Below are 14,750 nucleotides of genomic sequence, written 5' to 3' on the forward strand. Positions count from 1 at the left end.
TAAAAGTAAACATTTAGAAAACGTTTTAAACGTTTAAAAGTTTTAAAATGTAGAAGAACGCTTGAAGCGCGTTACAGCCGCCCTGCAGAAGTTTCACTTGAACGCGCTAGACGCGTTACGGATGACGAAGAGGTTAAGTAACTTACGAAATAAAATTAAAATACAATTTAAAGTATTTAAAGAGCAATTGTAGATGTCAATATTTTATTTAATTTTTTCTGCATTTTTACGAATGAGCAGTTGAGAAATTAGTTGGAAAGTTTATTTACCTTTCTTTATAGCTATTCCGTACCCTTTACTGTCTAGAAGTCCGCCAATCTGGGTAATATTGCAAACCCTTTCCGTGACATATTCTATGGCTGCAGATTCCATCAAGTAAGCGTAATCTTCCTTATAAACTTTTGCTTTGCCTTCGGGGTTCTTGTCAACTAAATTTTTTGGATCACTTGAAATAGCCCGCCACATTTCCTTGTAGATATCAATTTTTGACTCCTAGACAAATAAACAGCATACATTGGAATGTACATGTGATTGGATGAAATCCAAAAATTAAAAGTTCATTTAACAATGTTGCAGAAAATTAATGATTATTTACTCGGAACGATGAAGCATTTTATTAATGTCATTCACCTTTGTGTTCCCTAGAAAGAAAGAATTGGTTCCCACCAACTCATTAGTATGCATAACCGTGTCCTAGACAATATGAGACTACTATGGCAGTTTCTTATTAACTTAAACGCTCTTCCAAGAGATGGCATAACATGTCTAGTAACGCTTTGTGGCTGAAGAAAAATATATTTATTGATATGAAAAGGTAATGATTTGACCAAATATATTAAGAGGAATTTTGAGTTGAAAATTTCTTCACATTTTTCCGTAGTACATTTTTTAAAAATTTAAGTCTCTTAATCTGAAGAAAACATCATACCGTGCCTATGAGTAAGCGTAGAGTAAGTACAGTGCTACGTGGTATCAGTATGAAAGAATCTTCATAGCTTTGCAAATATTTAAGGGCTTTAAAGATTTTGAAAGATGAATTAGGCCCATACTAAAACCAGGCTCTTATTCATCCTTCAAGTTCTTATTCAACATATTTTAAAAAGATTTGACGGTTTTATGTATCACTTGAACAGCTGGTTGTAGGCTGATGATTTTAGTAAATGAACCAAATAAAATTTTCCTGTAGGCTATAATCATTTTATCTACATAACGATGTTTAGAAAAAATATGAATCTAAATTTTGCGCACGCCTATTCTAGTATAAATGTTGTTCTAAATAGTAAGTTGTTCAACAATTTAGTTTTCTTTGTTTTTGCCATCGAAAAAAACTATTGCTCCACTAGTTAAGGCACTTATCAGCTTGTTGCACTCCGCTGAAGGAATAAACCAGCTTAATAAACGCTTAGCGCTATGAGAGTTGTTGAAAGAAGTTCTGGACTAGAACAAGAAGGTAAAGGGCATGGCAAGTGAATAATTGAAAATTGCTGATGATGGCTTATTTTGAGAACATATAAATTACCGTTATCTGTAAGGAACTTATTGATTAATGAGAAAGTCATGCTGTACGCAGTGACATTTTCTGGTACAACATACAGACAGTTATGCATATTAACAGCTATAGAATTCAATATTGCAATACAATATATACACTGTTAAAGCAATATCTATTTTAGTTATTTTTCACAACTGTAGTACGAGGAACGTTCCGAAAGTAAGTTTTGTCGTGCTTTCTCACAAAGAAACTTTATTACAAATAAAAGTCAATGGCATAATAAAATACAAACTTTCTGCTATTTTTTCTAAATAGTCACCACCGACATCGATACATTTGTCGCAACGTGAAATCAATTTCGAGAATCTATCCTGTTAAAAATCGATGCTCAGCGATTTAAGGAAGTTCATCACAGCCTACTGCACCTCTTCATTGTTTTGAAAGTGATGTCTTGACAGCGCTAAAAAAAGGTGGAAGTCTGATATGAAAAGATCAGAGCTGCAGGTCAGGTGATACAATCTCTACCACCCAAGGCAATGAATTTATTCTTTTGTGTCCCTTGTTGTGCGAAGCCTTGCATTTTAGTCCAAGAACAAAACTCCTCGACTTAAGAGTCCTGGTTTCTTGCTCTGAATTGCGGACTTCAGTCTGTTAAAGATGGGGCAAAAGCATGCCGCACTCATTGTGAGGAAATCAATCAAAATGACATCCTTTGCGTCCCAGATCATTTTTCAGCTTATCCATCCTTACAAACTACTACACTTGAAATTTTTCGTTACTGATGATCTGGGATGCTTCCACATCATTGAGGCTGATTGATTTCTGGGGTACCGTTTTGCAGCTGTGTCTCTCGTTGCCTGTAATAATCCGTAAAAAGCGTTATTTCCCTGTCTCTTGCACCGCACCAAGAGTTATTGCCATTCGTGCAGTTCTTTGAACTCTAGTAAGGTCATTAGTCACCGATCTTTTTGACACCTTCCTGCACACGGGAAATAAGAGATTGTGTATTGTTTTGTTGAAAGATTCCATCACACAGGCCTCGAAGGTAGAGCACAGGAACGGGCCTTAGCACATCAGAAATGTATCGGCGACTGTACACATTACCAGCTGTGTATATAAAAAGTACCCGGGATATGTACCCAATGGAATTCTATACCTGCACGCGAAGGTTTAGGCCCATACGACGATGACGAGTGCTAGCTGGCAATATCCCTTCTCTTCGATACCATCACACACGGATACGTTCATCTTGATGCAGCACGTAGAACCGGGATTTGTCTCAAAAGACGACGTGGTGCCACTCCTTTGTATATTGTTGTCGTTCCTTGGACCAATGTAGGCGCTCCTGTTCGTGCTGCGGTAATAGTCAGGGAAGCTGCAAAATGGTTCCCGCGCTGGCAGTCTGTTGTGATGTAGGTATGGTTGCAAATACCTGACTCAGGGTGCTTTACGTTGCTGTACGATCCGGCAAGGGCCATTGAGATTTTAAATGGTGTTAGGAACCATCCATTGCATGTTCATCTGACAGTCACGGGATCCTGGACAACACGATAAAAATGACAGGAACAATAAACTACAGTCCTGACAGGCCCACGAACCTACCATGGTCGAATTCCGTTACGCCTCATTACCCGAGCTTTTGTTCCGGAGCTTTTGTTGGTTTTGTTAGTTGACGGGCCGGTCCCTTTTAAGCCATATCGCCAGCTTTGCTGGCTAGGAGGGCTGGGGCATCGCCCTTTATTCTCACGCCTCATTACCAATTTCTCTTAAACGCCGCATAGCACGATCTTTTCAAAACCAACCAACGTTGAATTGCGATTTCCGAATGAGAGACCGATTGTGCAATGTTCGCATTTAACAAAACGTCGATGGCATTACCCATACCTGCTTTGTGCCCATGCTTTGGAATGCTAATGATTTACATCTGATAACAGTAAATAGACAAGTTAACTGTTTCGTTCTAAGCCTAGATCAAGTAACTTAGTTTTCCTTTGATAACCCTATATTATGTTTGCTGAACGATTCCAAAAACTGATTCTGCTCTTGGTTGTTTTATTATTGTATTCAGTGTTTCATTAACTTAATTTTGTAAGCCCCGTGTTGCACATTTGTAATATGAGGCGTAGACTGTATGAGTTTATTAGAAATATATATATTATAGGGGGGGATTTAACGAATTTTGTTCAACTTGGAGAATCAACACAGACAATTAGCAAAGTACCTTCTTTGTAAGAGTTGCGTATGAAGAACAATAAAAAAGGACTGTCTGTTCAACTTACGTGGTAGAACAATTAAGTACTGGGATTTTGTGTACGTTTAGTGACTGTTTTCTGAGATGCCATATTGGGTGGGAAGAAATATCCATGGATATGCACAGATGGTGCCTGGAAAATAATTAGGCATTCCTCAGAAATGGTTGCTCAGAATGGTTGTATTGCTCAGAAATGTGCATTTATAGTTTTCGTACTTGATGCACTTTATGAAATTCTTTAAAGTTTCATACGATTCCTTCATATAAACAGTGTAGCCAGGAGGAATCAAAGCAAATTGTTTCCATTAAGTAGCAGAATAGTTAAAAGGTTAATACTGAACCATCTATGAACAATCTCCATTCTTTGGTTTATGATTCCTATTGAAAGCTTCGAATAAATCATTCACGTCCTTGCAAAAATTTAAGTCTTCGAAAATGCCGAAGAAGGGCGTCAATTTTTTTCTGACGAATACGAAAGTGAGTTATCAGAACACCGTTTTTTAAAAGACTCCACTGCTTTAATCTTGCCCGTAATAGTTCCGCCTTATTTTTTGGCAAATCTAGGTCACTCACGAGATCATTTAATTTGGCTTGATTTATCATGCGAGGGTGCTTAGGTGAAACATTGGGTATCTATACTAATACAATCTATACTAATACAGGAACAGCTGATTGAAATATCCACAAATGAGGAACTTAAACCAATGTTTGCACAAGAATACCACAAATTATGATTACAGAAACAGATCACAGTTTCATATTCTGCATTACGGGTTATTGTACAGAAGTTGTTGACTGTTTTCTCGTCTTGCTATTTGGTAGAACGTGGATTCAACGCTATTATGAACCTCATTACGAAAAAAGAAACCACCTAGAAATTAGTGCTGATGGGGATTTGCGGTTGCTACTCACAAGCATTAAGCCGGACATAAATACACTCATAACATCTCATGTCAATAATTTTTTTAAATTTTTATTTTAAACAAAAGTTATAATTTCAATAAATATTTCTTTAACAAAATATTTTTTAATCTGTAATATTTATACTATGCATTTGTATAGCTTTTTCACTTGGGGAACCGTGGGCACGTTTTGAATTAAAAAAAGGTCGAGAAGTCAAAAATGTTTGGGAACCACTGCTGTAAAGAAACGACGGTGCCTAGGGCCACAGATTTTGAATAACGTAGTCCTCTATCCGAACATGCGCAGCTGGAAGCCCGAATTTTGAATTTTATATATCATATTTTTTAAATCTTTATTGATTTTTTAAGAAACTCAACGATTTGAGAGCAAGTAGTGCCAACACTGTACTGATTAAACTTTGTTATCTCCAACGAGCGAGACTATATACCGGAAACTCTAAAGATATGTTGTTTTTAAACATTTTGTGATTTTGCTATTCAGCTGAATTTTATGTGACTTAAGTGCGAAGAATGATATTTAATTAATAAATTTAACATTCACACATTTAATAATAAAAAGACAAAAAACGTTTTGTGAGCCATTTTACTAAGAAAAATGTATACATAAAGTACACTGGTGTGCAAAAATTAAGGACGAGACGGTTTTTTCAATATAACTTTGTACAAAATGTAACTTTGTACAAAAGTTTTCCAAATCAACACATTTAATACCGTAAGATCCCCAATACGTAAGGACATGAGTAATGTAAGCAATACTTAAAAGAGAAATCAGAGGGATAAAAAGAAGCTTTATTGAAAAAGTAGCATGGAGCGCAATGCGACTGAAGGCCGAAACATCCCTGTGATGGGTGTCCAGCAAGAAACATCCGGTCTATAATAGGGGATATTATCTCCCCTGACTACTAGGCAGGTTTCACAGCGTCTGCCCATGCTGAGAATGAGGGTATCAATGAGTTGTTGATGCATTGCTGCCCATTCGTCTTGCAGCGCCAATCGAAGCTCCGGAATCTTTACTGGTGGTAAGGTACGAGCTGCCAAGCGTCTGCCTAGAAAATCCCATACATGCTCGATGGGATTGAGATCCGGAGATCGTGCCGGCCAATTAATACGTTCAATATCCTCACTCTCTAAGAGCTGTTCCGCAGCTACTGTGCGATAACATGGTGCATTGTCGTCCATGAAAAGGAACTGCGGACCCACAGCGCCTCTAAAAAGACGCACATATGGAAGAAGAATCTCGTTACAATAACGGGTCCTGTTGACTGAACTTGCGTCGAAGATGTGAAGGTCTGTACGACTACCAAGCATGATGCCTCCCCAAACGAGAACACCGCCACCTCCATACCTGTCCCTTTCAATGATGTTCGAGGGATGATTGCGGCTTCCCCGCTCTCTCCAGATGAGTATGCGATGAGAATCGCTACTCAGACTGAATCTGCTCTCATCTGTAAAGAGTACTCGTCCCCATTCATTGTCTCTCCAATTCCGGTGTTCCCGGCACCACAGAGAACGCCTTCTCCGATGGGCAGGCGTTAGAGGTACACACCGTACAGGGCGTCGTGCAAACAGACCACCACTGTGCAGTCTTCTGGCCACGGTAAAACGCGATATCGGTCGTCCAGTCGCCTGTGTCGTGTGTCTAGCGATTTCTCCCGCTGTCTGCCACCTGTTTCTTCTGGCCTGTAAGGCAATATACCGGTCATCTGCGGGTGTGGTTCCTCGTGGACGACCGCTACTAAACCCCCGGATAGCTGTTCCTGTAGTTTGAAATTGTCTCCAAAATCGTGAAACGATGCTGTGAGCAATTCCGAACTCTGCAGCCACACTTGTCACACTGCGGCCTTCCTCCAACTTCCCAATGATTCGATCTCGGGTAAAAGCATCCAGATGTCGTCTAACAGATTGATTATTCGCTATTTCTCGCTGAGGCAGCAACTCGGTGTGATTTTAACTGCTATACGGCGTGCAATCTCTTTTCCAGAAATACTGATCTTACACCGACAACATGCTTTATACTACTCAGACACTCCCCCATTACATCTACCTGCATATCTGCGCATGTGCTACCGTACATCACCTTACTTAATCTCCTGATTGGTCTTTCTGTCCGCTCTGCCTCTTCGTTCAGCTGATATGCTAATTTTTCGACTTCGTCCTTAATTTTTGCACACCAGTGTATGTAATGTTTAAAAACATTTACTTACTTTAAAAAATTGCTCAGTTGTTCCATTCTTGAGGCATCCGTACTTAATTTTTTTCTGTTTCGCAAGTTCTTGAGCATTGTGGAAGGGATAAACCACCCTTTCTACAGTGAGGAAAGCAGCCAAATTTGCTGTGTAGGAAGACACCAAAATCAGGGTGAAAAAACTCCAAAAGCTATATAAAGTTCTGGTGGAACAAGCCCTGAGAAAACAAGAGTCTTTTAGTTAATGGAAAGAAGTTAAGAACTATGCGTTAATCGAAAAGTTCCGAAAATGTATTCCCAAATAAATACAATTTTAAATAAAATAATAATAAAACTAAATGTACTGCTACTAATAAGGAAAAGAGTAAGACTAATAGGAATAATAAAAAGAGGACTAATAGAAACTTTAAAAAAGTAACATGAAATGGCTAATGTATGAGTTTAATTTTTTTCCCTAATTATAAATTTATATTCCTCATAATGATGAGCCTAAGTTCTTACCATTTGGGCACAAATAGACGTGCGTGTTATCATGCTACAACGAGGAATTCATTAGGCGATAATAAAATAGTTCTATATAGTTTTAATAAATATATGAAACTTTAAATTCCGAAAAATTACATAAATGTTAAATATATATACAACCACAATTTTGTAAACTTAGCACATTTAAACACAATGGATAACAGACAGAAGGATGTGGCAACGTATTTCTTTCCTACAGACAAATGGAAAATTATGTAGTTATCCAATATAGAAGCAGAAGAAAGGTTTCTGTTTGAAAATTTTGAGTTTGAGATCCGAATTAGCAACGCCATCATCGTTATGTAAAGGATGGAAAGAAGAAATATTGAAATTAAGATGAAAAGTAAGAGGGATTATTGATAATTAAAGTTAGAAATTTGTTTTACATATATTCTCTCTCTGTGTGCATATGTATATATATTAGAAAATAAATTATATATATATGATGTAAGAACACTGATTTGTAGATGCGAAGCAATATTGTTTAGCGTAGAAACTTGATGCTTAGAGTCTCCATCCATTTTGAAGTAGCAGTAGTCGAGCCGGATTAAATTCCATATTTATTTAAATTCACATTGGTGTCCACAATTCACTTGGAACTCCAATCGAGCTTCTTTCCAGAATATTTACAATTTTAATACCACGGCGGTAGAAGCGAGCGTAGATGATTGCAGCAAAGAGTCTGGCCACGAGGAAAGCACAAGCAAAAAGAGAGATTATGTCGCAGTAGTAATGCAGAGGAAGAAGGGAGGGAGTCGAAACGTTTCAGTTTGAGTTACTTTTGGTTTACAATTATTTTGATTGGGCAAGAGACACATTTGTGTTTAAGAAAAGAAATTGTACTAAAACCTCTCTAATCATCTTTCATCAATATGAAATTATTTTCTCTACCTACTGACTGTGTGGTCATAGAACCAAAAATGTCGCTGTATATTACTTCTGCTGGTTTAGTAGCCTTAGGACCAAAAATGTCGTTATATATTAATTCTGCTGGTTTAGTAGCCTTATGTTCCTTGGAACTAAGCAGAAATCTATGTTGCTTACCGTACTGGCAACCTTGGCAAAGAAGTTCACCTTTGAGACATTTATCATTTAGTTTATAAAGTGTTTCCAAATTTATGTGTCCTGTTCTTCCATGTAATATTCTTCCTTGTGTGATTATACTAAGAGGAATGTTTCCTTCAGGAGAAATTATAGTTTACAAATTATTTAATACAAGTTGTTTGAAAAACGTCCTGCTGAACCAAGTAACTCATTTTCACAATTGTATGTATCAATTTGTATCTTTCACAGTTAAATGATCTTGCATTTTTAATACCTTCTTTCCTTTACCTATATTAACCCCTTCAGAGAGAAGATTTTTCTAAATCTGGAACATAGCGAACATTATGTATTTCTGAACATAGCGAACATTATGTATTTCTCCTTCTTGCCATTTGCCATGAATAAACGTCTGGATTTCTACATTGCCTTTTTCCTTTAATGGGTAATTCTACATTATTGCCAAGACGCATAGTTTCATTTTCACTTGTCTCATTGAAGCTGTTAAAGTAGCTGAGAAGCTGAGAATGTAGGCCATTTGAACAGATGCACTACTGTTCATCATTTCTTTTCACACTTTTCTCTATTTCACTGCATTTAGCAGTGAAATAGAGAAAGTCTCTTTTTCACAAAGCTTGAAAAGGCATTCTCGCCGTAATGTCCTTTCTATGACAGATATAACACATTATTTTTTAATTCACTTTTCCGTTATTATTTTAAAATTTGTTATTAGTCCTGAAACTGTCGTATATTGCTTTTTGTTTCTTAAATCTACTGCGATTAGACGGAAAAAATGAAGACTCACTTTTATCAGATTGTGGTAAAGAAAGACGTTTCTAAATCAATATGCCTTGCGGTTAGATTTGACAAGTTTTGCTTACTATCATCAACAGGTAACCAATCTAGTCTGAAATTTTCATATTTCCTAAACTTTTCGCAGCTGTTGTTGCATTGCTATTGCCTTCACCGGAGCATTTGATTTCATGAGCAAGATTTTCAATTTTTGCAATATATTGCACCATTGTTTCAATGCATTTCATTTTCAACTGTCGAAGTTTGTCCAGCAGTAACATTTTGTTAAAGTCAGATTTCAATTTAAAGATACAGTCCAATTTTTTAAGCATTTCGTTTGATGAAAAACAATTCTAAGCGTGATTTGTCAAATTTGTCGCGGAACGACGCATGTTGCGCGCTGCGCTCTTGGGTGAACGGATCCGGCCCTCAGACCGACGAAAACAGAAAAAAAATAAAGTGTTTTTTTTTTTTTTTTATTTTTTTTTATTTTTATTATTTATTTATTTATTTATTTATTTATTTTTTATTTATTTATTTATTTATTTATTTTTTTAAGAATTGGCAACTATAAGTGTACGTATAATAGAACAATGATGCTAAGTAGGTTAGAAGTGATTTTGTTGTTGTAATGATTAATATATTGTTACTGTTTTGTGTGAAATATCAAAAAAAAATGTGTTTCGTGAAAAATAGTGTCAATTTTAGATGATTTCGAAATATAGTCTCCCTAAGCGGCGGAACCAGAATCGAAGAACGAGGATCATAAAGGTAAGTAACTTCTCTTCATTTGCTTATCCAGAATTTTGAATGATCTGTTTTCCTGAAATAAAATTTTGGCTGGGACCGACGAAGTAGAATATACTAAAGTGGAAGATTTTAGGAATGTTTGAAAAATATCTCCTTTTGATTTGAGAAGTTTGTTTATTATTTGAGAATACTAATTTGTAATTTGAAACATTTTTTCTATGAACATAAAGTTTTCGACATTATTCTTCATTTTCTATTGAAATACTTCCTATTTAAACATGTCTACTACAGTAAAAAAATTAAAGAAAAGGCGAACTGCAGTTAGGAGTATGACACCAAAGTTGATAAATAATTGTAAAGAATACCTCCAAGAGACAGAACACGATTTGTGTATTCTTAATGAGAATATTGATTTATTAAATTAAAAATATAACAGCCTAAAAAATTAGATAAACAAATACAAGAAGTAATTGAAGCTACTGAATATGAATCGGAATTTGAAACTAGTGAAGTTTATTCCGAGAAAATAATTTTCATGAAATCAAAAATAACATTTATGTTAAAAGAGAAAGGGAAACCTGAAATTCCTGTTTCAAATGCAATTGGTAATATTGTGAATGTTATGTCAGATATTTCTGTTTCTCATTCAAAAATTAAATTGCCCAAATTATCGATAAATAAATTTAATAGCAATCCTATTAATTGGTTATTATTTTAGAGCCAGTTTGACAATGCGATACATCAAAATGGTGATTTAACAGATATATAGACAAATTTAATTATTTGAATTCATTTTTATCAGATGCTGCTGTTAGTAGTTTTGCATTATCGGTATGAAAATTATTTTGCCGCAATGGAGTTACTTAAAACAAGTTTTGGTCGAACAGATTTGATTATAAATGCACATATGGGAAAACTGTTAAATTTAGAACCTGTTAGGAATGCTAATAACATATTTGCATTACTTAAGTTTCATGATGATATCGAAATACAAATGAGAAGCTTAAAATCACTTAATGTAACTTCCGGCACAGATGACTAGTTACTGACACCAGTTTTATTAATTCCGAATGAGTTGAATATCGATTTTCAAAGAAAAAAAAATTCTGAATATAATTTCGAAGTAAACAAATTATTAGAGTTCTTAAAAACGAAATTGAATGCCGCGAACCTGTGCTACAAATTAAAGATAAAATAAACAATGAGAATTCGAGCCACTTTCCTAAAGAAAAAAGAATAAATAAAAGTTCTGTTCCAATAGCTGCTGTGTTAAAGGTTTCAATTAACAGCTGCATATTTTGCGAGGATTCAAAAAAACATATTTCGGATGCTTGCCCGAAGTCTGTAGCAGACGGAAAAACTTCGAAAACTCGGAATCTGTTATTTATGCCTTAAAAGGGGTAATCATTTGGCGAAATTGCTTTTGAAGATAAAGTGTGATTCATGTGGTTGGAACCCCAACAGTTTAATCTGTGACAGAAATAGTTTAGATGAGAAAATATCAAATAAGAAGGATCTCAATTTAACGAACAAAACATGTTTAGAGAAAGTTTTATTACAAACTTTAGTAGTAAAAGTACGTGGAAATGGTCTAGAAAAATACTGTCTGTTTTCTATTGATTCTTGGAGTCAACGAAGCTATGTATCTAAATTTTTCTAATGCTGTGCAGTACGAATGTATTAACGAAAGCATTGACATTCATAGTCTGTTCGGAGGAACCGAAGTGGATGAAACTCATAAACAGTTGATTGTCCGCTTAAGTAATGTTAACAACGATTATCAGTGTAACTATAAAGCTTTAGATCAAGCAAAAATTTGTTCTAATATTCCACAATTGAACATCAAGCCTTATTTAAATGAGTTAAAAACCCATAATATATTTTTGAATGATTTTGAAGGTATGCATACAAAATTGTTCGAACATTCCCCTTCTGAAATTCATATCCTCATAGGCGCGGACATAGCGGGAAAATTGCTTACAAGGAAAATAAAGAAGTTAGAATATGGATTAGTTTGGATTGAAACTTATTTAAGCTGGAGTATCATGGGGAAAATTCCCGTAGAAATGGAAAATAAATATGATTGTTCTTATACATTTTCTATGCTAGTATCAGATAGTAAAATTTCTAATTTATGGAAACTTGATACTCTTGGGATATTAGATCTATCAGAAAGTCAAACTAAAAGGCAATTAGGAAAACAAACAATGACACATTTTCTTTCTAATGTGAAAAGAGATGCAGAGGGAAGGTTTCAAGTTTGTTTACCTTGGATTGAAAATCATTTCCCACTTACAAACTATCGGGAAATAACAGAAAAAAGATTAAAGAGCACAGTGAAGAATTTAAAGGATGGGGGATTTTTAGAAGATTATGAAGCAATTTTTAAATCTTGGGAAGATGAGAAAAATAATAGAGATTGTTCCTGAGGAAGAAGTTAATAACTTCTCCCATTATTTACCCCACCGTATTGTTATTTGAATGAATTCCACAACGACAAAAATAAGGCCGGGTTTCGATGGATCTGTAAGAATTAAAGGATCACCTTTCCATAAATGACTGTTTGGAAAAGGGTCCAAATTTGATTGACATTGTTCCAGTTATAATAAATAGATTTCGACTGGGAAAAATTGGCGTAAGTGCTGATATTAAGAAGGCTTTTCTGCAGATAGGACTTGGTCCTAAAGACAGAGATTCTATAAGATTTTTATGGGGTGAACAGGTAAATTCTCAGCGTTTAAAAATATACGGGCATAGAAGAGTGGTATTTGGAATAACCAGCAGTCCGTTTCTCTTAAATGCAACACTAACGGAATTAATGAATGAATTACCAGAAAATTATCGTGCGAGGGCTAATAAATTAACAGAATCCTGGTACGTTGATAATATAGTTACAAGTGTGAATTATGAATCAAAATTAAAGAAATTAACAAATGATGCTAGTGAAATGTTGGCAAGTGCTAAATTAGAATTACAAGAGGGCATATAACTATCTGCGAATTGAAAGGGATGCCTTTGTTGTCGAACCCATTTTAGAAGCTTAATAAATTAAATAAGGTCTTAGATGACCCTTGCGAAGCTAAAACGGTCCACATTTTGGACTTCTTTGAATGATGACACATTAAGTTGTGATATTAAGGGATTGAATGAATCTAAAAATAAACCTGTTACTAAAAGAACAATTTTGTCTAAAATTCATAAAATTTATGATTCTATTGGATTCACTTGCCCTATAATTTTCATTCCTAAAATTCTGTTACAAAACTGCTGGGAATTAAAAGTAACTTGGGATGAAGCGTTTCCTGAAGAAATAAATAAGAAATACATGAAATGAAAAAATGATGCAAATCGTTTAACAGAAATACAACTCCCCGATAGATGATACTTAATACTGATTCTGGATTGATATTATACTTTCATATATTTTGTGATGCATCTCGAATGGCATATGCCACCTGCGTTTTTACAAGAAATGAAACTGAAGTTTCTTGTCATTTAGTTCAAGCACGATCTTAAAGAAAATTGGGGTGCATTTTTTATGAATAGAGTAAAGAAAATACGAGCTCTTATTAATACTGATACATGAAATTATATTCCTGGAAACTTGAATCCTGCGAATATTCTGTCAAGAGGATGTTCTGTTGAAACTATCAAAGCCAAAAGATGGCATGAAGGTCCAGCATGGTTGAAGTTGAATCCAGACTGTTGGCCTACTTATTTTTCTCCTGATAAAGACATCATTGATCGAGAAAGAAGAAAAATAGTTGTATCCTTCTTTTCAAAAGTAGATGAAGAATTTTTGCATTTCTCACGACTTTCTTCATTTGAGAAAATAATTACAGCCTGGATAAAAAGGTATATTGACAACTGCAGAGATAAAATTAGAATGTCAAAGAACTTAGAAATCAAAGAAATGAATCGTACCTTCTTAGATCGTGCATACATATGTCCAGTTGTACGGTATCGAATGTTTCGGCAATCTAATATTAAAATAAGTTAATGTTTGCCGTCCCAGCCATCTTTTACCTGTATTAGTAACTACACTCATGTCCATAAATTAAGGATAATGCAAAATCAGGCAAAGGAAGAGTTAGAAACAAAACAAATTTGACTTATTTGTAAAGCTTATTTATTAAACAAAAGGTAAAGAGCAAAAAAGATGCTATATGTTTGATATTATTAAAAAAATTAGCGATTTTTTTCTCCATGGAGCAAATAAAAAAAAACCTATTTTCAAAAAACCAATATTACATGGTTGGTATGATTGTTAATACATTGTATGTCTCCCAGACGATGCGTTACAGTCCGTACAACGCCTAGGCATCCTGAGTATCAAATTATCGATCTGATCTTGGGGGATATTAAAAAAAGCCACTCAAGAAGCAATGCTCTCCAAAGTTCTAGTAGACACGTAGGAGGAGGTTGACGGGCTGCAACTCATCGGCCAAGCATGTCCCACACGTGCTCTACTGGATTCAAGTCCGGTGAGAATGCTGGCCAGTCCATACGGGTGATATACTCCGATCGAAGGCATTTGCTTACGATGTTTACACTGTGAGGACGGGCGTTGTCATCCATAAACACAAATTGTGCGCCCATGGCGCCCCGAAACAAACGTACATGTTGTTCCAGAATGACGTCCCGATAGATCTGGCTTGTCATGGTTCCAATTTGAACATGCAGGTCAGTTCTGGAACCCAGAATATTTCCACCTCAAACGAGCACTCCTGCACCACCGTAACGGTGTCGTTCAATGATGTTTTCTTGGTTGTAACGGGTACCTGGAGCTTT

General features: G+C 35.5%; 1 protein-coding gene across 3 annotated transcripts in view; it reads right to left on the bottom strand.

The window, feature by feature from the left end:
* Window positions 1–14,750, bottom strand: part of LOC118187949 (glutamate receptor ionotropic, kainate 2-like) — a 100,351-nt gene that overhangs the window by 11,664 nt on the left and 73,937 nt on the right. For all 3 annotated transcript variants that reach the window (XM_035358254.2, XM_085815182.1, XM_035358253.2), the window contains 2 exons: window positions 6,871–7,069; window positions 270–492 (listed from right to left, as the gene is read on the bottom strand). In XM_035358254.2, the coding sequence (XP_035214145.1) occupies window positions 270–492; window positions 6,871–7,069 (422 nt within the window). The remainder of the gene's footprint in view (window positions 1–269; window positions 493–6,870; window positions 7,070–14,750) is intronic.

The sequence above is a fragment of the Stegodyphus dumicola genome, chromosome 1 (genome assembly GCF_044657685.1).
Source record: "Stegodyphus dumicola isolate Sdum_Otavi_A_Nest chromosome 1, ASM4465768v1".
NCBI classification, from domain to species: Eukaryota; Metazoa; Arthropoda; class Arachnida; order Araneae; family Eresidae; genus Stegodyphus; species Stegodyphus dumicola.